The following is a 22,570-nucleotide window of genomic DNA, read 5'->3' as shown; positions in this document are numbered from 1 at the left end:
GATATGTAGCTACTCAGGCTCGTAAACTGCTGACCAAACCCCTCTGACAAGATGACGGCTCCTGTGGAAGCATCACCGTGCCCAGCACTTCCCTGTGCAGGGGAGTGATTCACAAGGCTGTTATGATAATTTGTAGTGTGGAGGCTGGCGCTGGGTTATGTTATTCTTTAGCTGTCCTATACTTTAGAACTCTTTATTAGCTTAAAATAAGCTTACACTAATTAACTGTGGACAAACAGATCCCTATTTGTGTCTGAATAGGCGTGGGGATCTTTTACTTCATAGGGGAAGGCTCAACAGGCTTTCCTTTCAAAGGAGGTTTGAGCGATCTTAATACTTGTAAGGGCTGAAGGTATTTTAAAAATCTCTCTTTCAGTGGGGATCCTTTAAAACAGGTTTGTTCCCATGGAACGCTTCCTTAGCCTCTTTATTACTTATTTTGGTTACATGATCACTGCCTCCTCAAACACCAACTTAGAACATACTATGGGGGGGGGGGGGGAGAAGACTTCACACCCATGGGTGGGTGTTAATAGTGAGGCCGAAGGGGGGTGATGGGCTCTGTGTTTGGAATTGGGGAATGGGGAAGCTGGGTCTGTGTTTGGAACTGCTGGGGAAGGAGGAGAAGCGGGTGGGAATCCTGCCAGCGGGAGCCACAGGGATCCTGCTGGAATCCAGCGTAAAAGAGTTCCCTGTTTGAAAAGTTCATCCCTCCCTCCTGTCCCCACCCAGTGCTATTTCCTGGGGGGTGGAGAGAAACTTAATCCCTTCATTGTGCCTCTGAACGTTTTCCTCCAGGTTAAGGTGGTAGTTCTGTGTCCTCGGTCTTCCAGTGGGGATCTGTGGGACATGGCTTTGCCTGTCTTGTGGTGGAGGGGAGCCACGGAAAGCGGCAGAAAATCAAAGTGATAGTTATTACCAATTCCGCAACTCTCCAGAATGTTGTGTCTGAAGATGGAATAATCTGGTTTTGCCAACTCCATCTGGCTGAGGGGGCCTGGAAAATAATCTGTGCAGCCTGTTCGGTGTCTTCAGTGCTCCGAATAGTGAGAGGAGCGTTTGTTGTTTGCAGTAGTGGGGGCTGGAAGCTTTAATATCAGGTTCTGTGGGGCACAAAGCCTTGAGGGCATGGTCCTCATGTTGGATCCGAGATGATGCCTCATGCACCAGTATTTACAAGGTAGATTTTCATTAACATGGTCCTGTTGGGGTGACCATGGCAGCGTGTGCTGCTACTGTTTCTGAGAGTCCAGAATACATGCTGAGTACTTGCAGAATCCTGCCCTGAGAGGGTGCTGAGGTGCTGGCACAGGGTGCCCAGAGAAGCTGTGGCTGCCCCATCCCTGGCAGTGCTCAAGGCCAGGTTGGACACAGGGGCTTGGAGCAAGCTGCTCCAGTGGAAGGGATCCCTGCAGAAGTGGGGGGCTTCTGGATGGCTTGCTTGAGGATGCTGCTTGCTGTGAGATACAGGATTCCTGGCAGTGCTTTGAGCAGGGCTGAAGCTGTGTCACTGAGCAGGTTGCATCTCTCTGGAGCTGTTTGCATCCTAAGGTAAGACATCAAAGGCAGAACTGGTGCGAGTTCCATGCGTGCTTCCGAGATCAGCAGCACTGCCTGGAGCACCTGCAGGTAATGAGAATGAGCAGTAAAACCATGCAAGAACTTCCATCAGTCCTTTCTCCTTTGGGAAGAGTGATGTTGGGCTCTGTTTTAATTAAGAGAAACTGAACATCGTGTGTAATTAGCGGAAACCATTGTGTAAGAGACAAAGGTGGACATCTGAGCACTTGCCTTGGTATGAAGAGCTGTGGTTATTCACGTAATAGCCGAACAAGTTCTGAAGTTAAGTGGCAGATGAACAAGGTTGTGCTGTGTTTCAGTGGTGACTTTTCCTCTGTGTAAGGAGTGAAACTCTGTGGGTTGACCCAATATGAAATTAAACAGCTACTGTCAGCAGCAGAGGGGAGGTACCACCTCATTTGACCTGACTGTTTCACTAACTGAATGTAAGGATGCTCCTTGGGTCTGAATTGGCCCCTGAATCAGCAATGCTACATCTCTTTGTGTACAGCAGAACAACTTAACAATGATTTGTGTGATGTGGAATACACGTTACTTCACTCCTTCAGTTAGTGGAAAATAGATGCTTGGTAACCTAGTTTTAACCAAAGATTCAAGATCACTTTTGTGTTGAGCTTCTTAAGCAAAAGACAACTTGTGCTGCTGTTTGTAAACGAGCAAGATTTCCGCGGTATTTTGTGGTTCCTCTGCCCTGGGCAAAGGCAGTGGTTTCTGTCAGCCACACTGATCACAGGACTGTGATCCATCAGCAGGATTTTCCCAGCATCGCTGCTCTTGGCTGGAGCAGAGTTGTTCTTCCCTTCCCTGTCCCTGTGTCTGCTGAGGGCAGCCTCGGGTAACCGGATGATGCCATCTTCAGGCAACGTGGCCGCAATAAGTGCCACTAATATCCAAATGGCAGGTACTAGGCTGGCTCTGGTTACTCTTCAGAGTCTGTCTGGGTTCCAGGAAGCTTTATTAAGGCTCCTGGTAATGTGTGTGTTCCTTGGCAAAACAACTTCGAGATTCATTTGCGTTTCAAGGGAATCAGTGCTTGTTTGTGTGATGTTTGTGGCTGATGCTGGAGAAACAGGAGGTCAGGCAAGGCAGTTTGAGCTCGGCAGAAGCCCTGTGCAGCAGCCTGTTTCCAGGTGCACTGTGGTTCGCAGGCTCCTCTGACGGAGCATTTATCAATGCAGTTCACTTTGGAATGTAGCTATTACAAATATCTTCAAGGCGGGAGGTGCAGGAGGGCCTGTGTGCAGGTTCAATCCCCTTGCTGGTTTGGGCATAGTTCTGCAGATAAGGCTGGCGATGTGGTCTGAGTTCAGCTGACCTTTTGCTCAGATACAACTTCTGTAGTACTCTGTCAGTATTTAAATATTGATATTTATCAGCAAGCAAATGCTTATGGTGTTGGAGGGGACTGGACGTGTCTCCATGGTGTCATTACTGAATGGTGACCAGACGGGATTGAGTCAAGCTGTAACGCGGTATTCCCTCCCCCATGCATATGTGCTTGAGGCTGCTTCCTGCTCCAGGAATGGAACAGTCATGTTGTGTTTCAGCCCCCCTAACACTTTCTGCTCCTTTGTTGTTAACAAATGGAAGCAAAATCAATCAGTCCTCACCGGGGAGCCCGTAATTTCAAGCTAATGCCTGGCCTCGCTGCCCGAGGAAGGGCTGCGTGTGATCTGCTGCTTTCAATGCAGACAAAGGCAGCTGGACTCTGATCTGCTGCTGCTTTCTCCCTGCTTAAAGGGGAAGCTCATCCTCCAGGCATACTCCGGTGTCAGGGGCAGCGCTGGGCTGCAGCAGGACCTGGCCTCTGGGGTTCCTCTTGTTTTGTGGTGAAAGCTGTGATGCTCTTGTTGCCGTAGAAGGGTGCAATGTTCCTTGGGGTGTGCAAGTCTGGCCCGTTACCTTAAGATGTACTTAACAATCTGTCTTAAGAGCAGCTGCAAAGCCACTGGCTTGTTTCCAGAGCACAGAACTCGTTCTGATTGGTTTTATTGGTGTCCAAGCTGGTCTGTATCTCAGGGCTGAGAGCTTGAGGATGGTTTATCAGAAAGGGCACTTGGGTTCTGTGCTGGCAATGAGACATGAGGAGGGTGTTCAAAGCAAAACAGAAAATACCTTCAGTTGTTTTAGCAGACTTTGCCTCCTTCAGGAGCTCTTTAACGCTTCCACTGCAGTGCCTATGCTGCTGGAGTTGGTGCTGGCGGTTCTTCCTCCTAACTGTGGAAAGAGCACAAGGTTTTGCTGTTCAGTATGTGTTTCTCTTTGCAGACAGAAATGTGTTCTTTGACACGGATTTGGAGCCTTAGGACTGTTTGGCATGTCACAGGGAGAGCTAGAAGATTTGAATACTCTCTTGTTAATTGGTAATTTGCTCTTGCAGGGCTATGCTAACTTGTACTAGGGAGGGTAAGAACAGGGTGAAGTCAGCAGTGGTTGAGGTTATAGAAGGTTACTGTTTGTTTTCCTTCAGTCTGTTTGTTAGGAGTAAATTACCTGGATTAATTACAGGCTACAGTTACATTTAAAGCAGCACAACTGTTGAATGTCTTCTTGGCAGGAAGCTTTTGAGCAGTGCAGACCCAGAGCAGCCTTAGGAAGGCTGATGGTTTTGATTGTTTTGAGCCTTGCCCACTCCATAGTGTTCAGTGACTTTTCAGGATGCAGAAGTTGCAGTAAATGAGGTGGTAACACAGCGTGCTGCCTGTGGGAACCTGTGGGTGAAACAAGAACCCTGTGTTGGCTCTGTTTTCCCTTATGCAGACCAAACAGTGCATCTTACTGTGCGCTTTTAAACTCCAACACGTTTGTGTGTGAGTACAGACGCATCCTGTAACGTATGGTTATAACATATAAAATGCCGTTCTTTCCCCAGCTGAGCTAATGCTTCCCCAGACCTGGAGCGTGCAGTGCCTGTCTAGGCAGCTGCTGATAAGCCCAAGTCTATAAGGTAGATGGATACTGGCTGATGTGTGCCTGTACCATGGGGGGAGCTGCATGCGGGGAGCCCCTGTACAAGAACAGATTGGTTAGTGTAACTTAGCCTTTCATTCTGTGAGCCTGTGCACGTTTTAACTAAATCAAACCGCTTCAAAAGCAGCTGTCCCAGGGTGTGTCTGTTCTGAGCACAAACGTACCCTGACCTCTGTGGAAAGAGCAGGAAAACTAAACCATGCGGGTGGAGAGATGTGCCGGGTCTGCCCTCACCCTGCTCACCTTGCTGGCTGACACGGCTATGTTTGCCGAGTCACTCTGCCTTGCCAGCGAGTGTCTCTGTAGGAAAACTGCATGAGACCTGACCTGGGAAACAATATCTTGGGATAAAGGTGGGCCTAAAGTTAAGAGTTGTGTGTCTCTTCTCTGCCAAGGATGATTCTCATGGGCTTCACAGAGTTCAGAAACTGCAGCTTTCAGAGAATCCCAGGTCGAAGGGACCTCAAGGACCATCTGGTTCAGCCTTTCTAGGCAAAGCACGACCCACACTGGGTGTCCCAGCTGTACCCTGTCCAGCTGAACCTCAGCAGTGTCCAGTGCTGGGGAGTCACCTCTTCCCTGGGGAGATTATTCCCGTGGCTGGTTGTTCTCATGGGGAAAACTTTTGTGTCAGTTGGAATCTCTCCAGGAATAACTTGTGCTCGTCACCTCTCGTCTTTGCCGTGTGACCCCTTGTAAAAAGGGAGTCTTCTTTGTAGCCATCCTTTAAGTGCTGGAACATGGTGATAAGATCTCCCTGACCCTTCTTCTCAGTTTTAGAACTGTTTCCATAAATTATGGCGTTAGTGCTGTTGCCTGGAGAGCTTTTAGGACCATTCATTCGGGAGCACTTGCTGTGGGTGGTGATGGGCAGCGCATTACCAGAGCTCTTTGCTCCCGGTGATTTATGTGCTTATGTCACCGCTAATGGCATTAGAGGAGGAGGTGTCCCGTTGGGGTTTCGTTAATAGGATTATGTGCTGGGCAGCAGCGCCCAGGAGCTGTGCTCACTTTCACAGGTTCATGTCAGCTTCCGGGCTGAAAGCTTTAAGAACTGCTTTGAATTCCAGCTGGTGTTTCTGAAGCGAGCCGGCTGACTGCTGAAGGTTGGCCAGGCTCTAGTTAAATAAGCTCTTTATGTAGTTACTGTTGCAGCTCTGTGGGCAAAAGACTCCGAATGAGCAATTCGGGCTGGGGTGGATGCTTCCTGAGCAATACTGTTTCAACGGCAAGTTAACTTGTCACAGTATTTTTCACCGCAACGTGTAGTCCCCTGTTTCTTGGGTCCCTGGCCCTGTGTTGCTTTTTAAAGTGTATGGAGCGTATTCTCAGATGGGAGCTGCACCTCAGTGGCTGTGCTCACGCTGATGAATGACTAGAAACATCTCCGCCTGGTGGCCTGAGGAGCCTTGTGAGCTCCTTTCTGGCTGCTGGGATTTCACTCTGGAGAATATTTGGGTTTAGAAAAGCTGCTGGGATGAAAGGGTGCTGGGGATTGCTTTCCAGAAGCCTTCAGGTTGGGGTCCTCATTTGCCTGTCCTGTTTGGGCCCCCATAACCCCAGTATTCTCTTCTCTTGTGTCTTGGGATCACTACTAAAGCACTGTCCTTGCTCCGAGTTCTTTGTGGGGGACGCCAGGGTGGGTGGTGTCTGTGCAGTAAGTTCTGCACACTTCAGGACACTACCCGCTCCTCTTGTGGTTGAGAGGGAGAAGATGCTTGGTAGTTTCAAGCTCAGATTCCCTAAGGATGCTGCTATGTTTATTGGTAAATACATATCCTATAACCATAATAAACTTCAAAGGTTAACCCCACTTCTCCGGGTGTCAGCAGTGTACAAATGTGTATTTTCTGTAGCCTGTCAGAGCTACTCTTGCTGGCAGCACCCCGTGGCTTTCGCTGCCAGCCCTGGTGTGTCCTTTCACTGCTGTTGGTAGCACTAGAACATCTTGCTCAGTGAGAGCAATCAGTGGTACCAAGCATGCCCTGAGTGTAAATACCTCTGTTGGCTGTCGCTAGTGCTCTCACTGCTCTCATCTTTAAACACTTAATTGTAATGACGGGTGAGGAGCAGACTTGTTTTTGAAGGTTGTAATTTAAAGCATGTCCTATAAATGTTGAGTCTGAACTGTGCTATATAGTCAATAAACAACTGAGAGTGGTGGTTATCTGCTGCCCGAACTGGTGCTGGTGGAGAGTGTTGCTGTGCAAACAGGAGGAGGATGTAGTAATTGTGATGTGGTGGTCCAAAGATAACTGCAAGATGAGAACTGCAGGTAGATGAAGTTGACTTCTGATCTGCTAAATACCTGGTAAGGTAAGGGGTTTCAGGTTCAGAGAGCAGAAGTAGATAATGGTTCATGCAACGTATAGTAAAGCTGCACAGTTCCTTACTAAAGGGTGTTGAGGATGCTAAAAGCTGACTTGGACTTGAGCAAAAACTGGGTAATAAAGCAATTCATTCAGAAATACGAAGCATGTAGGTAGAATCCCTCCAGCCCAGGGAGTTTAAATCGTTTACTGAATGCGAGGAGAGCACTGGCAGAAGTGTTCTGTGCATGTTCAGTTGATGTTCTCCCTGAGCGTGCTGGTGTGAACGTGTCTCTGCATCACTCCCGAAGGCGCTGCGGTCCCAGATGGATGCACAGAGCGCATGCAGACACCCAGAGTATCTGCTTCATACACAGCCCTCAAACTGAGAGCACGCCAGGTACAAGCTGATAGGAACAAGTACTGCTTTTGAGCTGAGCAGCGTGGTGCAGATGGGGTGCTCCCTTGTCTTTGGGGACCCGAAGTTGGGAAGAATTCCTGTCGAGCTGAGCTTGGAAAAAAGGTGCTCCGTCTTAACAGCAAATGAGCAATATTGGCCTTAGTTAAGCCCATGGTGTGTCTGGCAATTCAGCACTTTGAGATCTGCACTGCTGGTGTGTCTGGTGATGGTCTGGATACATAAAGGGGCTGCGAAAAAGCTGAAGAAGGGCTTTGGCCAAGGGCCTGTAGGGGCAGGCCAAGGGGAATGGCTTTAACCTGCCTGAGGGGAGACTGACATGAGCTCTTAGGCAGAAGCTCTTTGCTGTGAGGATGCTGAGGCGCTGGCACAGGGTGCCCAGAGAAGCTGTGGCTGCCCCATCCCTGGAAGTGCTCAAGGCCAGGTTGGACACGGGCTTGGAGCAAGCTGCTCCAGTGGAAGGGGTCCCTGCCCGTGGCAGGGGGCTGGAACTGGGTCAACTTTGAGGCTTCTTCCAACCCAAACCAGCCTGGGACTGTGCTCCTCAGACAGAGTGAGTTTGTGCAAATATGAATGAATGACTTAAAGCATCTTCCGTGAGAAGATCCATTTATTGAGTCACTCCCAGTCTTGTGTGTGTGGTTTCCCTGGCTGTGCACCATGTTTCTCTTCTGCAGACTAAACAGCAGGTTGCTTGTCACTCTGACCTGGTCCTCTAAATATTGCACTGGGGAGACCTCAATTTGAATTTCCAACTTGTGAAAGCAGACTCGGCATCCTCCTCCTGTTAATCATTATGCTGTCTCGTGAATGTTTTCACAGCCTCTGTGACTCCTCTCCTAGAACATGTTGGGAGACAGACTGGCAGCAGCAGTAAACTGAAACCGGGTTCTGTTCGGATGGGTTTCAGTGCTGGAAAAGGAGGATTTCTTTTAAAGCAAAGGCATGTGTGTTTTCTAATTTAAAATCGGTTACATTTCTGTCGAAATAGGCTCATGCATTCCATCTGCTCTGCGTTGTAACTGTCTGAAGTCTGATCCCGAGTCTGCTCTCGGCTTTGTGGAATAGGAAAAAATTACTCCTGCGAGTATTTCGGTCCTCCTGTGTTATTAGTGGTGCTAAGCATGACCTTCCTTAATGTCAGTGGGCACTTAATTTGACTAACGTGTTTGTTATTTTAGAGGGAGCGTTTGCATGTCTGCAGATCATAACAACACTGTAGTACAGTTTCCTGCGTGCTTGTCTCGTTAGTTAACATGAAATCTCAATGCGTTACTCAGGGCATGAGCATGCGGGGAATGTATTAATAGCGATTGCTTTCTATCGCTCGGCTATCAAGTACTGCGCTATCAGAAATAGATCTGGGCTGATGAGACTGTCTACGTATTGTTTACAAGATATTTCAGATCTGGGCAACATTTACTTGTGAGTCTGAGTCACTTGAGCAGTCTGTTGCAACGCAGACACGGAGGGAGGCTCTGCCAGGGCTCTCCTGGAGCAGGCAGCTGGACCACGGAGGGCTCCACCAGCCCCTAGCCTGGGTTTCTGCAAGAGTTATGAAGTCTGAAGATGATCCTGAGGATGGGGAGAACTTGCATGGGGATCCAAGTGAAGTGAAGGATGGAGCAAGATGAATTCAGGGCAGAGGAGAGAGCACGTTTCTCAAAGCAGCCTGCTTGAACTCTGCCTCAGTGCTTTGTGAGCTGCCCTGGCTTGTAACTTGATGTGAGATAAACTGATCGCTCCTGGCAGCGGGACGCTGTGGGTTTGACGATGACTTGTTGGTTTTCTTGTGCAGCTAAAGACACAGTAGGTATCCCGGGTCTCACGTCAGTGGCAGCAGCTTGCAACTGCAACAATGCAAAAGCTTGCGTTTTGTAACCGACAGGTTCTTTTTAATTAATGTGTAATATGTGTCTTTAACAACTTGTCCTGTGAGGAATTTTCCTTACGTGTGAGCTGTTTTGGTGGCAGGATTCGGTTTAGTACATCGTAGGAAATGGTACCATTTACTTAAATGTTGCAACCAAAGTGGGGGAAAAACCATTAAGATGATGATTTATTTAAATACTGCTCTTGTTCACCTGAAGATTTATGAAATGGGCTCAAGGAATGGCTGGTGAAGGGTTTTCTGCAGATCTGTGTGAGCTTTTGCTAGCAGGTGTATGCTGTAGGTGTGGAATGTGGCGATCTAAACCCAGTTGCAAACATGCAGGATGCGATCCCTTCCCTCCAAGGATGTGGAATGTGTCACGTGCAAAAGAATTCCGAGGGGCAGAGCTTGGTGCTCGGAATGTGCAGTTCCTAAGGTATTTACCATAAACCCGAAACCTTGCCCAAGAAGGCAGCTCGGCAGAGGAGGCTTTGGTTGAGGCTCCAGGGAGTGCTGCTTCCCTGGCACTGTGTGAGAGCAGTAACGTCATGGTGTGATGCTGCATTACACCGAGCAATCTGGCATGGCTTTTAACCTAATGCATGTTTCCATTGATTGACAGATGGGTTCTGTACTTTGCTGGATAATGCTGGGGCTTGTAATTACGTTAGCTGTCTATTTTTACTGCTTCAGGTCACTTTTAGCACGTATTGTACTGAAAAAGTGATTACTATGGCTTCATGATTAGTGTAATCTTTCTTTATCATGAGGATGGGAATAGGGATAATGATGGTTACAGCTCTGTTATCTGGATCATTCTAGAGGCTGGTAATGGGGTTTTGGTGCTCCTGTTTTCTGTGTCTCCTCTTTAGCCTAGCAAAGCCTGGCTCTGGTGCAAGGTGAGACCTTGCACAGCTCTGGGCTCTGTCCACTGACAACTGTCCACTTGGCATTGGCACTGTTCTTTGTGGATCTTCCAGACTTTATTATGTTAAATCCTGGAAGATGTTGGTCTTTTCTGGCAACGAAGTCATAAGGGGAATACAGGTCTGTCTTGATGGAACGTCACTATTTATTTTTAACATGAAAATTGTACAGCTTTGGGGGTCTTTTAATCTGTTCTTCTTTTCATATGATAACTGAAGGCTTTTGAATAGTGGGTTTGGAACTTCAAGGAGGTGGAGGAGGGTGTTATGATGAACCCAGCATGAAGGATACAGGGTTGACGGGCTGCTTTCTCACTGCAAGAAACAGAAGTGTCTTCAGCTGCTCTAGTATGGAAATGATGAGGTTTATCAGTTTTAATGTTCTTTGTTCAGTGAGGTGTGGAACTTCTGATCCACAGTGATAAGTTACTTTATGCACCTGCAGGCTGCCTGTGTCTCACTGTTATCAGTAAATTCCTCTGCTGTGTACATTCTGTTTGAATATAATGTTCCTTCATAAGCCTTTTTCTTCTGTTAAAAGCTTTGTGACTATCAAGTCATCAGTGGCCAGCTTGGCTGTGAGGAACAGAATTTCCTGAAGAGTATAAAGCCATTCAGAAAGGGGGGCTGGCAATGAGGCGAAGCAGCTCCGTGTTTTGGGGTGGGATGCTTGGCCTGGGCCTTGAATCTCTACATTTGGAGTAAACAAGGAGAAAGTGGGGGCTGAGGAATGTCTGAGGCTGGATGTGCAGTGGTCTATTTATAACTGACTCCTGCTTCCTCTGCACTCTACATTGCTTTGGTAATTGCAGGCAATTGAAAGCTAGAAACTTTGAGTTTCTTTCTTCAGCTCAATTGATGTTCATCTCTTGAATAGCACACTTGGCTAAATTTTGCCCAGTGGAGCAGTCTGACACAGGAAAAGCTGTGTCCCGTCATGTATTTTTAGCACCTCCATTTGATGTTAACATCTGAAACCTGCTTGGGACGTAATGGAGCTGGTTCAGATCTGCTTTTAAGACTGGCCAAATTGAGTGAGTTGTTATTAAGTACCTTTCTGTGCTGGTGCCATGTGTGTACCTATGATGACTCGCAGCACTTCAGCATTCAGCTTCGTGCTATGCAGGGTTGGGGTCTCGACTGTATCAGACCTGAGGCATGTGAAGCGCAGGGGTGTGAAGGGATGCTCTTCCTGGCAGCATCCTGTGGGTCAGTGGAATGGGAAGCAGCAGCAAACTGCACCCTGTGAGTGGATGGAAGCGTGTGCCGAGGAAAAGCAGGAAGCAGATTGTGAGAATGGGCAAGGTGAAAACTGGGCTCTGCCTTTTGCTTTTCATTGTATTAGCTAGGTGTTGGACATGAAAACCAGTGTGACTTCAGTAGAGCTGGAGGCTCAGCTGTTCTTGATAAATCTGAACAAGTTTAGAGGGCTAAATTTAGGACATATTTCATGTCTTGCTGAGTCCATGAAACCAGTCTGCTGTTGATTGCACATTTCATAATGTCCTGCTTAAGTATCATACCAAGCTCACCTGTTGAGTTCTCCGTGGTACTTTCACTATATAAGGGTTGACAGGGGGAAACTGTAGCAGCTGTGATTTATCTGCCCACTTCCTCATGAAATCACTTGTAATGAACACTGAAAAGCTGAGACTGAAGATGACTGCTTGGATTGGAAGCTGTTAGCAGTACTATTTTGGGCTCTGTTACTTGCAGTTACTGACTTATCTGTTCCTTTGTGATGCATCTTGTTTATTAATTTGTAAATTCTGAGGCGTGTGCAGATATTTAATATGTGGAAGTGAAACATTTGATTGTCTTATTTAGATTCTTGCAAGTCAAGTAACTGACAATAAGGATGAGCAGGAAACCCTCCTGTTTTCATTCAGTTAATGGAGTTAATTGCCTTGCTGATGTGAGAGCAGTTGATGTGCCTTCCCTGAAGGGCATGAGACAAAGAGGAGACAGCTTGTCAAATCTATAGCTGCTGCGGAGAAAAGGAGGGGGGAGTTCTTAATGTGCAGAGTGGAGAGATTAAACAGTGATCACTAGGCATTAGGAAAGATGTTCTCTGACACAGTGAAGGAAGGACTGAAGTGCAGGTCTCCTTGGGCACTCTACCCTTCCTTCAGTGGAGCTCTTGAGAGGTATTAGAACACCAGGCTATAGGTGATGCTGTGTGGGGCTCCCTCTCTGCATGACTTCTGAAGTCCCTTTTAGCCCCACTGTGGGGTTCTTGAGATGCTGCAAGTTGCTCTTCTCTGAACTGTGTACATGTACAAGTGCACATGGTAGCCCTTCTTGTGCTGTGTGAAGTCCTTAGTTCATCACGGCCCTATGGAGCATGTATAGGAGAATGTATTTGTTGATCAGAATGGAAGTATCCATGATGAAGAGGAGAAAAAGCAAAGACGCAGTGACGAGACAGCTATCCAGGCAGTTTTGTGTGGCACACAGAGGGGCTAGAAGGAGATGACTGAAGGCAGCCTAATATGAGAAACCATCCGAAATCATTCATTTTGGAATGAGGATAGGGACCTGCTGTATGTGGCTTTAGTTTTAGGCCTAGGAGACAGAGCAAAGAATGAGGAAAACAGAAGAGGTTTGATCCTCAAGGTCTCCTTTAGGACAAAAGCAGCTTAACCAGACAGTCTTGGAGCACTGTACATGCAATGCCAACAACCTGATTGAAATGCTACAGTGAGATGGTACATAAATAACTCTAAATATCTTTAACAGGTACGACTCTAATTGCAAACAAAGGTATTTTTTGCGTATTCCCCCAAATGCATTTGATCCAGCCTTTCATTGCAATCCCTTAGTAGATCAATAGTGTACCGTAAGCTCACTTGCTTTTCTGTTCTCTTACACAGCTGAACACAGACTGGAACAAATACGATGACAGGTTAATGAAAGCAGCCGAAAGGGGAGATGTGGAAAAGGTTTCATCAATCCTGGCCAAAAAAGGAGTCAGTCCCACCAAACTGGATGTGGAGGGGAGATCTGCGTAAGTAACTCCCAGTGCTCTAATAATGGTGCTGGGAAGCTGCTGAAGGCTATTCAATTCCTAAATCTTGCTGCTGCTCTAAAACCTCTTCTTTTAATACATAAACCCGTGTAGTACATCGTGTTAGATTAGAATCTCATCCAGATTGGAATACCGGGTAGCCAGAATGTGAAATTCTCATAAACAGTCTTCACTTCAACAAGAAGATGAGTATTTAAATACTTGCTCTTGCCAGATTTGAATATTAAGGAGACATGGAAGGCATATTGGTTTTTCTTCTGGGTCTCTGATTCAATGGTTACTTCTCAGGAAAGCTATCTTGTTCCTTAAAGTAGTATCTGCAAGACTCTTGGCTGGATTTGGGTGCTGTCCAGAGTTGGGTTTGTACTGTGTAATGATTTCAGTGCACAGCTCTGATTTTTCTGGTTAATATTGCCGTGTTTGTGTGCAAACCAGATGGGTTTCAGCAAGGTATTTTCTATTTGCAGATTCCATGTTGTAGCATCAAAGGGAAACCTGGATTGCTTGAACACTATCCTTATTCATGGAGTTGATATCACAGCCACAGATGCTGCAGGTAGGCTTCCTTTTGCATCCCAGCGCAGCTTGCAACAGTTCTTGGCTTGGTTTTCACTTTGGAGTAGAATTAAGCTGAGCTTTGGGATAGAGTGTTTTCCTCCTTTCTGTAGCAATGGTAATGACTCATGGCTGAGCTTCTAGGAAACTGTCATGTCCTGTCCTGTAAGTTATTGAGCTCTGCTGCATTCATGAACTTGGGGTTTGTGCTGCTCTAGGTATGTTCTTCTTCAGACTCACTTGTGAGATAAGCATTTCTGCTTCAGAATCACATTATATGAACAGTTCTAAATGAATTTTTGTTCATTTAAATACTAAGTGTATTTCACCGAGCCTTGTGAAGTGCTGTACACATTGAGGATTGGAGCTAAATGATGTGGTAGGTGTTTGGGCACCCATACTGAGCCCTCCAAAATCCAGAGCGTGGCTGTGCTACATTCCTTTGGGATTTGCATGTGTGGTATCGGAGTTTAGGTGAAGGTCTTGGGGAAGAGGTAATTAAAAAGGTGCTAATTTTGCCTTGGATTATTTAACATGGCTAATGAATATTCTCCTATTTTAAGCTCCAGTAGCTGAAATAACCCAGCCTGCTCCTTTCATATGACAGATCAGCTTTGTAAATGCTTATGTGGAGTCATTTACAGTACTTTGAGATTAATTTCATTATAGAACTTGACTCCTTGGTTGCAGTTTCTCTAAAGCAAGAGAAGACTGTAAAAAATCAAGTAAATAGGGAAGAGATGACCTGGCTATAGCACTGACAGAGCTGAAGGAGGGCACAGGGACTGCTGTAGCTGAAATGATAATGCTTTAGTGACGTACAAATGAGCGTTTTATGAATGATTGTTACAAAGTTAGCAATGGACTTCCTGAGAAGCAGCACAGGCATGTTGAACTGTGTGTGGTGTTTCTAAATGCATGTTAACACAGATCCCGGGTTGATGCTGATTTCTGTTTTCAGGTAGAAACGCACTGCACCTCGCTGCGAAGTACGGGCACGCTTTATGTTTGCAGAAGCTGTTGCAGGTACTGGAAATACAACTTCTCTGGTTTTATTCTTGAGAGGGGAAAAAGGTGCTCTTAATACACTTCATTAATGAAACAATACTGGGGGGCTGCTTTAGGTTTGTGTGATATTTGTGTTTATCTGCATTTATTCCTGGTCAGTTTGTGCTCATTTGAATCTTTAGCTTTTAATGGGCTCTTCTTACCTTGTGTTTGTATGATGCATGTCTCTGTGCAGATATAAATGGCACATTCTCTGTGGAGTGCCAGAGCTAGTAGTGATATTGGTAGTGAAGGAGTCGTGACGAGTAGTGGGAAATCTTAGCCAGAGATTTTGAAACACAGAATATCCGAAAGTGTTTGTGAAAAGTCACTGTGGGATTGTGCATTTTCTTTGCATGGTCTTAATTCTACAACTCTTGATCAATGTGATGAGAGCACGGAAGTGCATGTACCCATGGCTTTTTCTTTCGTGTATGTCACTGTATTTGTAAATTACAAACACATTTTCTTCAATCGCTCTTTACTGCTTTAATTCAAACCTCAAAACATTTAGTGTTTTGGAAGTGCAGTCTGAATCCTAATGGATAACTGGGGTTGCTTATTTTAACAGTACAACTGTCCAACGGAGAATGTGGATCTCCAAGGAAGAACTGCTCTGCATGATGCAGGTAAAAGGTCTTGCTTTTCTGGTAACTGTAGTATGAAACCTAGCTTGAATGAAGGAATTAATTTTCAGGTGGGTCAGATTCTTATCTTTTAGTTGTGACTGTGGTAGGAGAAAATGCTGTCATTATATTTGTCCTCACTAGCAGCCTCTTAATGGTTTTAACAGGTTGTAGATCTGAGTCTCTTCTGGAGCCCATGAATTGTCTAGTAAAATCTCAAGTATCCTGAGCAGTGTTATAGAGCAATGATGTTAATAGGTTGAGATACCTCTACTCTGCATTCGCACTGTGCTATGCAGAGTCTTGAACGGTCGTGTTTGTTTTCTTTAACATGCTTTTGAGATGGTTGTGAGAGGACCCAGTCACAGAGCCATGTCATGCTTTAAGTTGGTTGCATGAATTTTTGTGAAGCAGATACACCCATGGAGGTGTTTGGGGTTTCACAAAGGCTGCTTTCAGCAATGTAACCTACTCTTTTCTTTTTCTCTCGAAAGCTATGTCGGACTGTTCCTCAAGCATACAACTACTGTGTGATCACGGGGCCTCAGTGAATTCAAAAGACGGAGTAAGTGGTGACTAATAAATGTTGCATTCTCCTGCACAAACCCTATTGGAGTTCTTGTGCTTTCCCTGCTTTCCCTCCTTCTCTTATTACTTTTGCCTTTCTTCAGGATGGGAGGACACCGCTAGTGCTGGCCACTCAGATGTGTCGTCCCACGGTTTGTCAGCTTCTGCTAGACAGAGGAGCAGATGTAAATGCCAGGGACAAACAGAACAGGTAATGCATGCAGGGGCTTGTCAGAGCGCCCGCTGACATTTAAAGGGTAATAAAAAGCTGTCACTTGGCTTTCAGGCTGCAGAATAAATATGCTAAATTCAGTGGAAAAGAGCCTGCGTTTTAGTTCCAAAGTACATGTGCCAGTTCAATAATGCAGAGAAGCATGGCTTTATTTCGCTGCTTATTCTTGCATCCTAAATACGTACAGGCTTGTGCTTGCCAGCAGAGGAACTGCACTTGGTTGTTTTAAGGGTTTGTCTGTCCAAAGCTGTATCTTACACCTTTTGGGATCAACATACAGAATGGGTCATGACAAAGGTGGCATTCTGACAAGAAGTACTTGAGTCTCATTGGAGCTCCAAAGGGACCTAAGGACCTTGAAATGTTTAACTTCTGTGTTCATGGAGAAGGGGCCAGGGGAAGGATTTTCTATTTGCAGCTGCTACGTCTGCCAGTTGTTCTCTGGGAGGGTGACTGCCTGGTGGCCAGGGGACACGAGGCTGCTGTGGGACAAAGCATGGATACTTGCATTGTGTGCTCTGAAGCTGGCAAGTTATTTTTAAGGCATTGCCAGGGCTCTCAAGCTGCACTTGGCCCACCCTGAACTTTGTCTAAACTTCTTGTCTTGTTTGTTGAGTCTATTGAGATTTCTATCTAAATAGAGAGGAAGCCAAAGTCATATGAGTTCAAAACACTGGGTGGCTCTCCCACAGGCTGTAGGTTTGTGTTGGGTTTCATCAAAATACTTCTATTACAGTGGGCTTGGTTGCTTTTTAACATATTTATCCATTGACAAAATAACTTCTTAAAGATTAGTTTCCTCTCTTGATAGAGAAGAGATTCCTTGACTCAAGCTTCTGTGATTAGACAGAAGTGTATGATGGATTCTTTCTGTGATTGCTCTGTTAAAGCACAAGCACCCGAGTCTCTGAACACACTCTTTCTCCCCATCCTCAGGACTGCCTTAATGTTAGGCTGTGAATATGGCTGCAGGGATGCAGTGGAAGTGTTGCTCAGAAATGGTGCGGATGTTAGTTTGACTGATGGCCTTGGTCATGACTGTGCTTACTATGCCAGGATTGGGGACAATATTGACATTTTGGCTTTAATAAAAGCTGCCGTTGAGGATTCCAGCAAAGGTACGAACCACGTGGCTACAACAGCTTTTTGTTGTCCTTTCATTTGAATTGTGTATCTTCCCACTGCTATGTCTTCAGGAGCTATGGTTTTGGAGGGCAGCCGTAGTCCTTTGAACACACAGGTGATACACTGCCTGTTTGGGAGGGGAAAGAAGGCTTTGGGGTTTTGGTTTTAGTAAAGCTTTTAAGGTAAATGCAGGCTGTGATGCGCTGAGGTATTAACAGTGCTTGAGCCTGGCATTGCAGTATTGATCATAGGAGTTATTTGGGCTCACCTGTAGAAGAACTTTGCACTTGTGAATGTTTCCATGTTGGTTTAATTGGGTTGCTGGTGAATCTAATTATTGAAATGATCAAAAATATGTAGAATTAGCTGAAGGTGTTGCAGGAGCCTGAAATGTGTATTTTAACTGCCTACTTTTGTGGTGCTTTTTTAGGAAGAGATACCGTGAAGAAGGGGCAGCCCGAACAAAAGGTAAGGCTGCTTGTACTAAATGTCTCTAAGGCAGTATATTCCTGGGGTTGCTGAGAGGGTGATTAAGATCGTGCTGTGATGCAAAACTAGTTCAGTGGTTTTTGAGTTCTTAACTTCATCTGTAGCTGGGAAGATTCCCGCTGTAATCAGCTGGGGTGGCTATTTCTGTTTGAGAAATATGTGATGATGTGCATATTTGGGATTAGAGTTTTGACAAGCATCCCATTTTCTGTCTGGATGAGATCATGAGTGACCTCTTGCTGAGAAGCAATCTGTCCAAATGCAAAGGCTGGTAATAGTGCCCCCCCAGCAGGAGCTGGGATGGAGGCAGAGCTCATTGTACCCAGAAATGGATGTCTGCAGAACGCAACAGGAATGTAAATTAATACTTTACTGTTGCAATAACAGATTACTAATGTGCCACAGAAGTGGAATCGGCTGCATGCGCAGGAGGAGGTGAATGTCAAGCTGTATCAGAAGGAACATAACGCTCAGGTAAGTGAGAAGGATTTCTCTGACTTGCATATTCCCATGTGCATAATGAACCAGACACACTAAAGACAAGATGTGCTTGTAAGGAGAGCATTAGTGATTCCATTAAAGGTCATATATATTGCTGTTTACTTAAAACTTAATTGCACAACTGTGTAATGTGGCAATTGTGCAGATAAGCTGTTAACTTCAGGAAAAACATACCTGTTTGTGTAATAAATAGTTGCAAGCCTCTTCATGTCTTAACTTTTCCTGACTCTTAACCTTCTGTCTACTTCCACCTGTAGTGAAATCAGAATCGTAAGCCAGGAAGGCTTATTTTTTAACATTCTCAATGCATCTCACTAAAAATAACCTTTTATAATGGTTCTACCAAGGGTATTGATTTTTCTCATCTCATTACTGTGTCATTACAGTTCTCAGAAAGGTAAACAACGTTTTAAGCTCTGGGGAACAAACCACTGAGAAATAGAGGCCTGCATTCTGAAATGCTTTGTAATTAAAGGATAAAGATCTCTAAAGGCAACTTCTCTGCTTTGAGCTAAAGTAGTTGCCCCAGTTAAGGTGGCGCTTATCAGGCAAGAGTTAAAAGGGCTTTGTTGTTTGCATGTGAGCACTGGACTGACTGATGGGGCACACACCTACCACTTTCACATGCTGGGTTTGTTACCTGTTACTAGGGTGGTTCTTGGGGTTGTTTGGAACAATTAGCACACCGGAGGGTTGCTGTGCTTCATGCTGGTTGAGGCTTTTTCATCACACCTTTGGCTGCAGCACCTGGGTTTCAGGAACTGTTTTAACATCAGCTATTTTTACTTGTTAACAGACAGCAGATAAGCAGTCTGAGTGCTGTCAGCATCAAATGTAATCTTGCTCTGCTCATACTTTCAAAGCCTGTATGTACCCTTACAAGAGAATGATTTATCTGGAGCTGAAAAGCTTAAAGACTGGAGCTTGTGCATACGTAAACCTTCAGAATGAACCAGACCTGGAGTAAGGCCCCAAAAGCATTAGGGGACTCACTAAGCAAAGCTTGATGTCTCTAGTGACTGTTCAATCTGCTGGTTCAGATTCTTTGGTTTTCCCAGGGTGTGTAGTGTGGTTGTGTGGTGCCTTGGTTTAATTTTATATCTTTACTTCTAAGGAATTGGAGTTAGAAAATCAAGATTTGAAAGATCGAATGAGAGAAGCACAAGAGGAGCAAAGGATGCTGCTGGATAGAATCAGTGGGCTACAACTGCAGCTGAGTGAGGTAAGCCTAGTGTTGGAATGGAGGGCTGTAATAGCTACCCAGTGCTGACAGGGGAGGCTGCTAGAAGTAGAAAGGAAAGCACATGTGACTAGGATGTGGTCTTCACTGCTTTCCCGTGAATCATTTCTATGTGTCACTGTCGTCGTCTTCTGCTGCAAAAGCCTTTGGTCTTGTAATAATAATCAACATCTGAGGATTCAGGATCTGACCTGTTACAATGTCATTCAGTGGTGCTCGTAAATGTGAGCAATAACATTTATGGCTGTACGTATGCAGCATAATGTGAACTGTGAGGTGCTCTGGCCAGTTGTAATGGAGAGCAAACCACCTCCGCAACTAAATGTAGGTGGTGTGTTACACTTTATCATAGCTGCTGCTCATTTTACAGCTCTTGCTTTAAGTGGAAACAAGAGACAAATCTTTAATTGGTAAAAACAGAAACAAAGGTTTTTCAATAGGGGATTTCTCACCCACATTCGAAACCCTGATTTTAAAAAAGTTCCCTCCTCTTAAAGGCACAAATTTGACAGTAGAATTAAGGAAGAAAATAAAACCAAGGGCTTCTTTCCTCTTTGGGGAGGCTCATTCTTGTTTCTCTCACTGTATTTTTGTAGAGGTATGCTTTAAGAGGGTGCAGCTTCCCCTCAATGTAGCACACAGATAGAATATTTCTTACTGGAATCATCTTATCTGAACTGTTCTTCTAAGCATTTCCTCAATAAAATGAACTCCTTTATACTCGCTTTCCAAAATCAACAAACTTCTACTGACAAACTGCTCTCTTCTGCCTCAGTAGTGTATGATCTAGACATCTGAAGATAGTCCAGTTGTCTTGTATGCACGTCAAGAGACATTGCTCTGTCAAAGACTCTGAACTTCTGTTTGTCCTCTCTTCCAGAGCTTAGATGGTAAAGCAAAGGGGAACAGTCAAATGTGAGGCATTAAAACTGGGGTAGATTTGTCAGCTGCTGAACTGTGTTTGAGCCCCTTATACCTCATTGCAGAAATGATTTGTGGGGGGATTTTCTTTGTTATTTTTGCAGGAGCAAATGTTTGCAGATGATCTTGAGAATGAGGTACGATATCACCTGCAAGCGATAGTCACTTCCCTACTTCCAGTTCTATCGCATTTAACTGATGGTACATGAAACTATAGAGAAAAGCAAAGCTACCTGTAAATGCTAAATGAAATATCCACTGGTGCGTGCTCAGCTTATACAGCTGCACAGCACTTCTGTTACTACAAATAATATATGTAATCCCTATGGCACCTTTAAAGCAGACTTAATAGTATAAATGTCTTTAGTGACTTTCGGTAATGCAAGGTTAATAAATGTAAGTTAAACAGTAGCAAATAATGGTGCTTTATTCCCTTGACTCATTGTTCAAGACTCCTCTTGTGGAGGAGCAGTGGAAGAACTTCAGAATCAAACATTTAAGAATCCTTTTCAGTGCTGGTCTTGGTTGAAGTTCTCCCTAAACCTTATAAAAGTTGCTTAGTTGCTTGAGTTCTTATCAATCTGTCTCTCCTAGTGGCTTTGGCTACTTGGCATTCTCTCCTTCTCTTTCAGAAGGATGAGCTGAAGAAAATCCTAACCACCAAGGAAAAACAGCAGGAGGAAAGTTTAAGGACTATTGAAGCTCTCAAAGCTAAACTCAAGTATTATGAAGTATGTGAATTGATTTGAAATGTAATACAGCAATTGGTATTTATTGTAGTAAATACTTAACCACTTAAGCCTTTCAACAGTTGCTTATCTCCTTATAAAAGCTTCCCTGCCCTTTAATCCCTAGTTTAACATACAGTAAAACTTTGAAATGAGTTTTCAGCTTTAATTTTGTGTTTCTTTGTGTTTGCTTTTAGGTTGATTTTGTGGGATCTGGGAGTAACTTTGCTAACAGTAAGTATTTAGTTATTAAATCTTGCCATGTGTGATGCAGTGTTAGCATATAGATAAAGGGTGTGCTTTTCCTGTTCTCTCTTCCTTTTGTTGGTCTTAACTATAGCCAAGCACAAGCTGTGTGTCCACACTTGAGACCTCAGAATCCAGTCAGCTTCAGCTGGGCACAGCTGGGCATGCACATGAGGCACTATCGATCAGTCTTGCTTAGGGGCGACTGGTCTTGTGAAATGTGCATTTTAACTGCTGCATCTTCTGATAACATGAAAAACAAGCTGAGCAGGACCTGTGCTCCCAGCTGGGCTCCTCTGTCTGTCCTTCATGTCTTAAACAACCCTCGTGTCTAGCTTAGGACAAGAAAACGATGGTCTTTTGTGTCCAACTTGGTCACAGGCCTGTCTTGCACCTGTGTAACTTAAAAATGTCCCTTAACCTGTCATGAGCCATGGTGAGAGCTGTTTGCCTGCCTGTCAGGAAGGGTCATTCATTTGGAGTGCAAGGGGATGCTCTTCCCTGGTGTTCATGGTGCTTTTCATGACTGTTCTGCAGAAGGTTTTACTGAGCCCGTTACAGTCCCACTGAACAGAATAAAAGGAGGAAGGAAAATCATAGTTTCTGTGACTGTGTTACAGTTTTTAACCAGAGACTAAATGGTGTTTGCTTTGAAAACCTAGGAAAAGAAGATTTATTGCTTAAACAAGGACAAGTGTTTGCGGGGGAATCACAGGTAATAAATATGTTGCTGCTTGAGTGAGTTCTAAGATATTTGTGCTTGGGAAAGCTAAAGGTAGTTATAAATGTCTGTATATTAACCGTTGCTTTGGAATACAACGTTTCCCTTAGTACTTGCTTGGTTACGTTTAAGTGCTGGTGCCCTCTAGAGCTACACATGTGACATAGCCCTGAGTGCTGGGTGCTGAATGGTCTGTGGTGAGCATCCTTACAACTCAATCACACTGCCGGACCAACAGTGTAAAGGGCAATTGGTTTTCACCTCCATAATTCTTCTTGTCTACTTTTAATTCAGTTAAAATTCAGGAAACTTGATGTTCCTGCCAGCTCTGCAACAATTTCCTGACAACTTTGGTGGCTGATAGCTAGCTACCTTGTAAAGCAGCAATTCAGTTATAAACAAGATCCATCAGACCCTGACAGTGAGTCATACATGACAGGGACTGGTCCTAACTGACAGGCTGTTCT

The 22,570-nt window shown here is 45.0% G+C and overlaps 1 protein-coding gene across 1 annotated transcript in view; it reads left to right on the top strand.

Annotated features, from left to right (window-relative positions):
* The window catches only part of UACA (uveal autoantigen with coiled-coil domains and ankyrin repeats), a 31,645-nt gene that overhangs the window by 1,297 nt on the left and 7,778 nt on the right, over window positions 1–22,570 (top strand). The window contains exons 2-15 of the mRNA XM_062642658.1: window positions 12,951–13,084; window positions 13,573–13,661; window positions 14,622–14,686; window positions 15,279–15,336; window positions 15,828–15,898; window positions 16,005–16,111; window positions 17,069–17,250; window positions 17,688–17,725; window positions 18,134–18,220; window positions 19,362–19,469; window positions 20,513–20,545; window positions 21,041–21,139; window positions 21,334–21,370; window positions 22,045–22,097. Coding sequence (XP_062498642.1) covers window positions 12,951–13,084; window positions 13,573–13,661; window positions 14,622–14,686; window positions 15,279–15,336; window positions 15,828–15,898; window positions 16,005–16,111; window positions 17,069–17,250; window positions 17,688–17,725; window positions 18,134–18,220; window positions 19,362–19,469; window positions 20,513–20,545; window positions 21,041–21,139; window positions 21,334–21,370; window positions 22,045–22,097 — 1,161 coding nt within the window. The remainder of the gene's footprint in view (window positions 1–12,950; window positions 13,085–13,572; window positions 13,662–14,621; window positions 14,687–15,278; window positions 15,337–15,827; window positions 15,899–16,004; window positions 16,112–17,068; window positions 17,251–17,687; window positions 17,726–18,133; window positions 18,221–19,361; window positions 19,470–20,512; window positions 20,546–21,040; window positions 21,140–21,333; window positions 21,371–22,044; window positions 22,098–22,570) is intronic.

Source organism: Pezoporus occidentalis, unplaced genomic scaffold (assembly GCF_034315485.1).
Source record: "Pezoporus occidentalis ecotype Australia unplaced genomic scaffold, CSIRO_AGI_Poc_V1 ctg72, whole genome shotgun sequence".
NCBI lineage: Eukaryota > Metazoa > Chordata > Aves > Psittaciformes > Psittacidae > Pezoporus > Pezoporus occidentalis.
The sequence above is the reverse complement of the archived record's forward strand: the minus strand, read 5'-3'. Positions and strand labels throughout refer to the sequence as shown.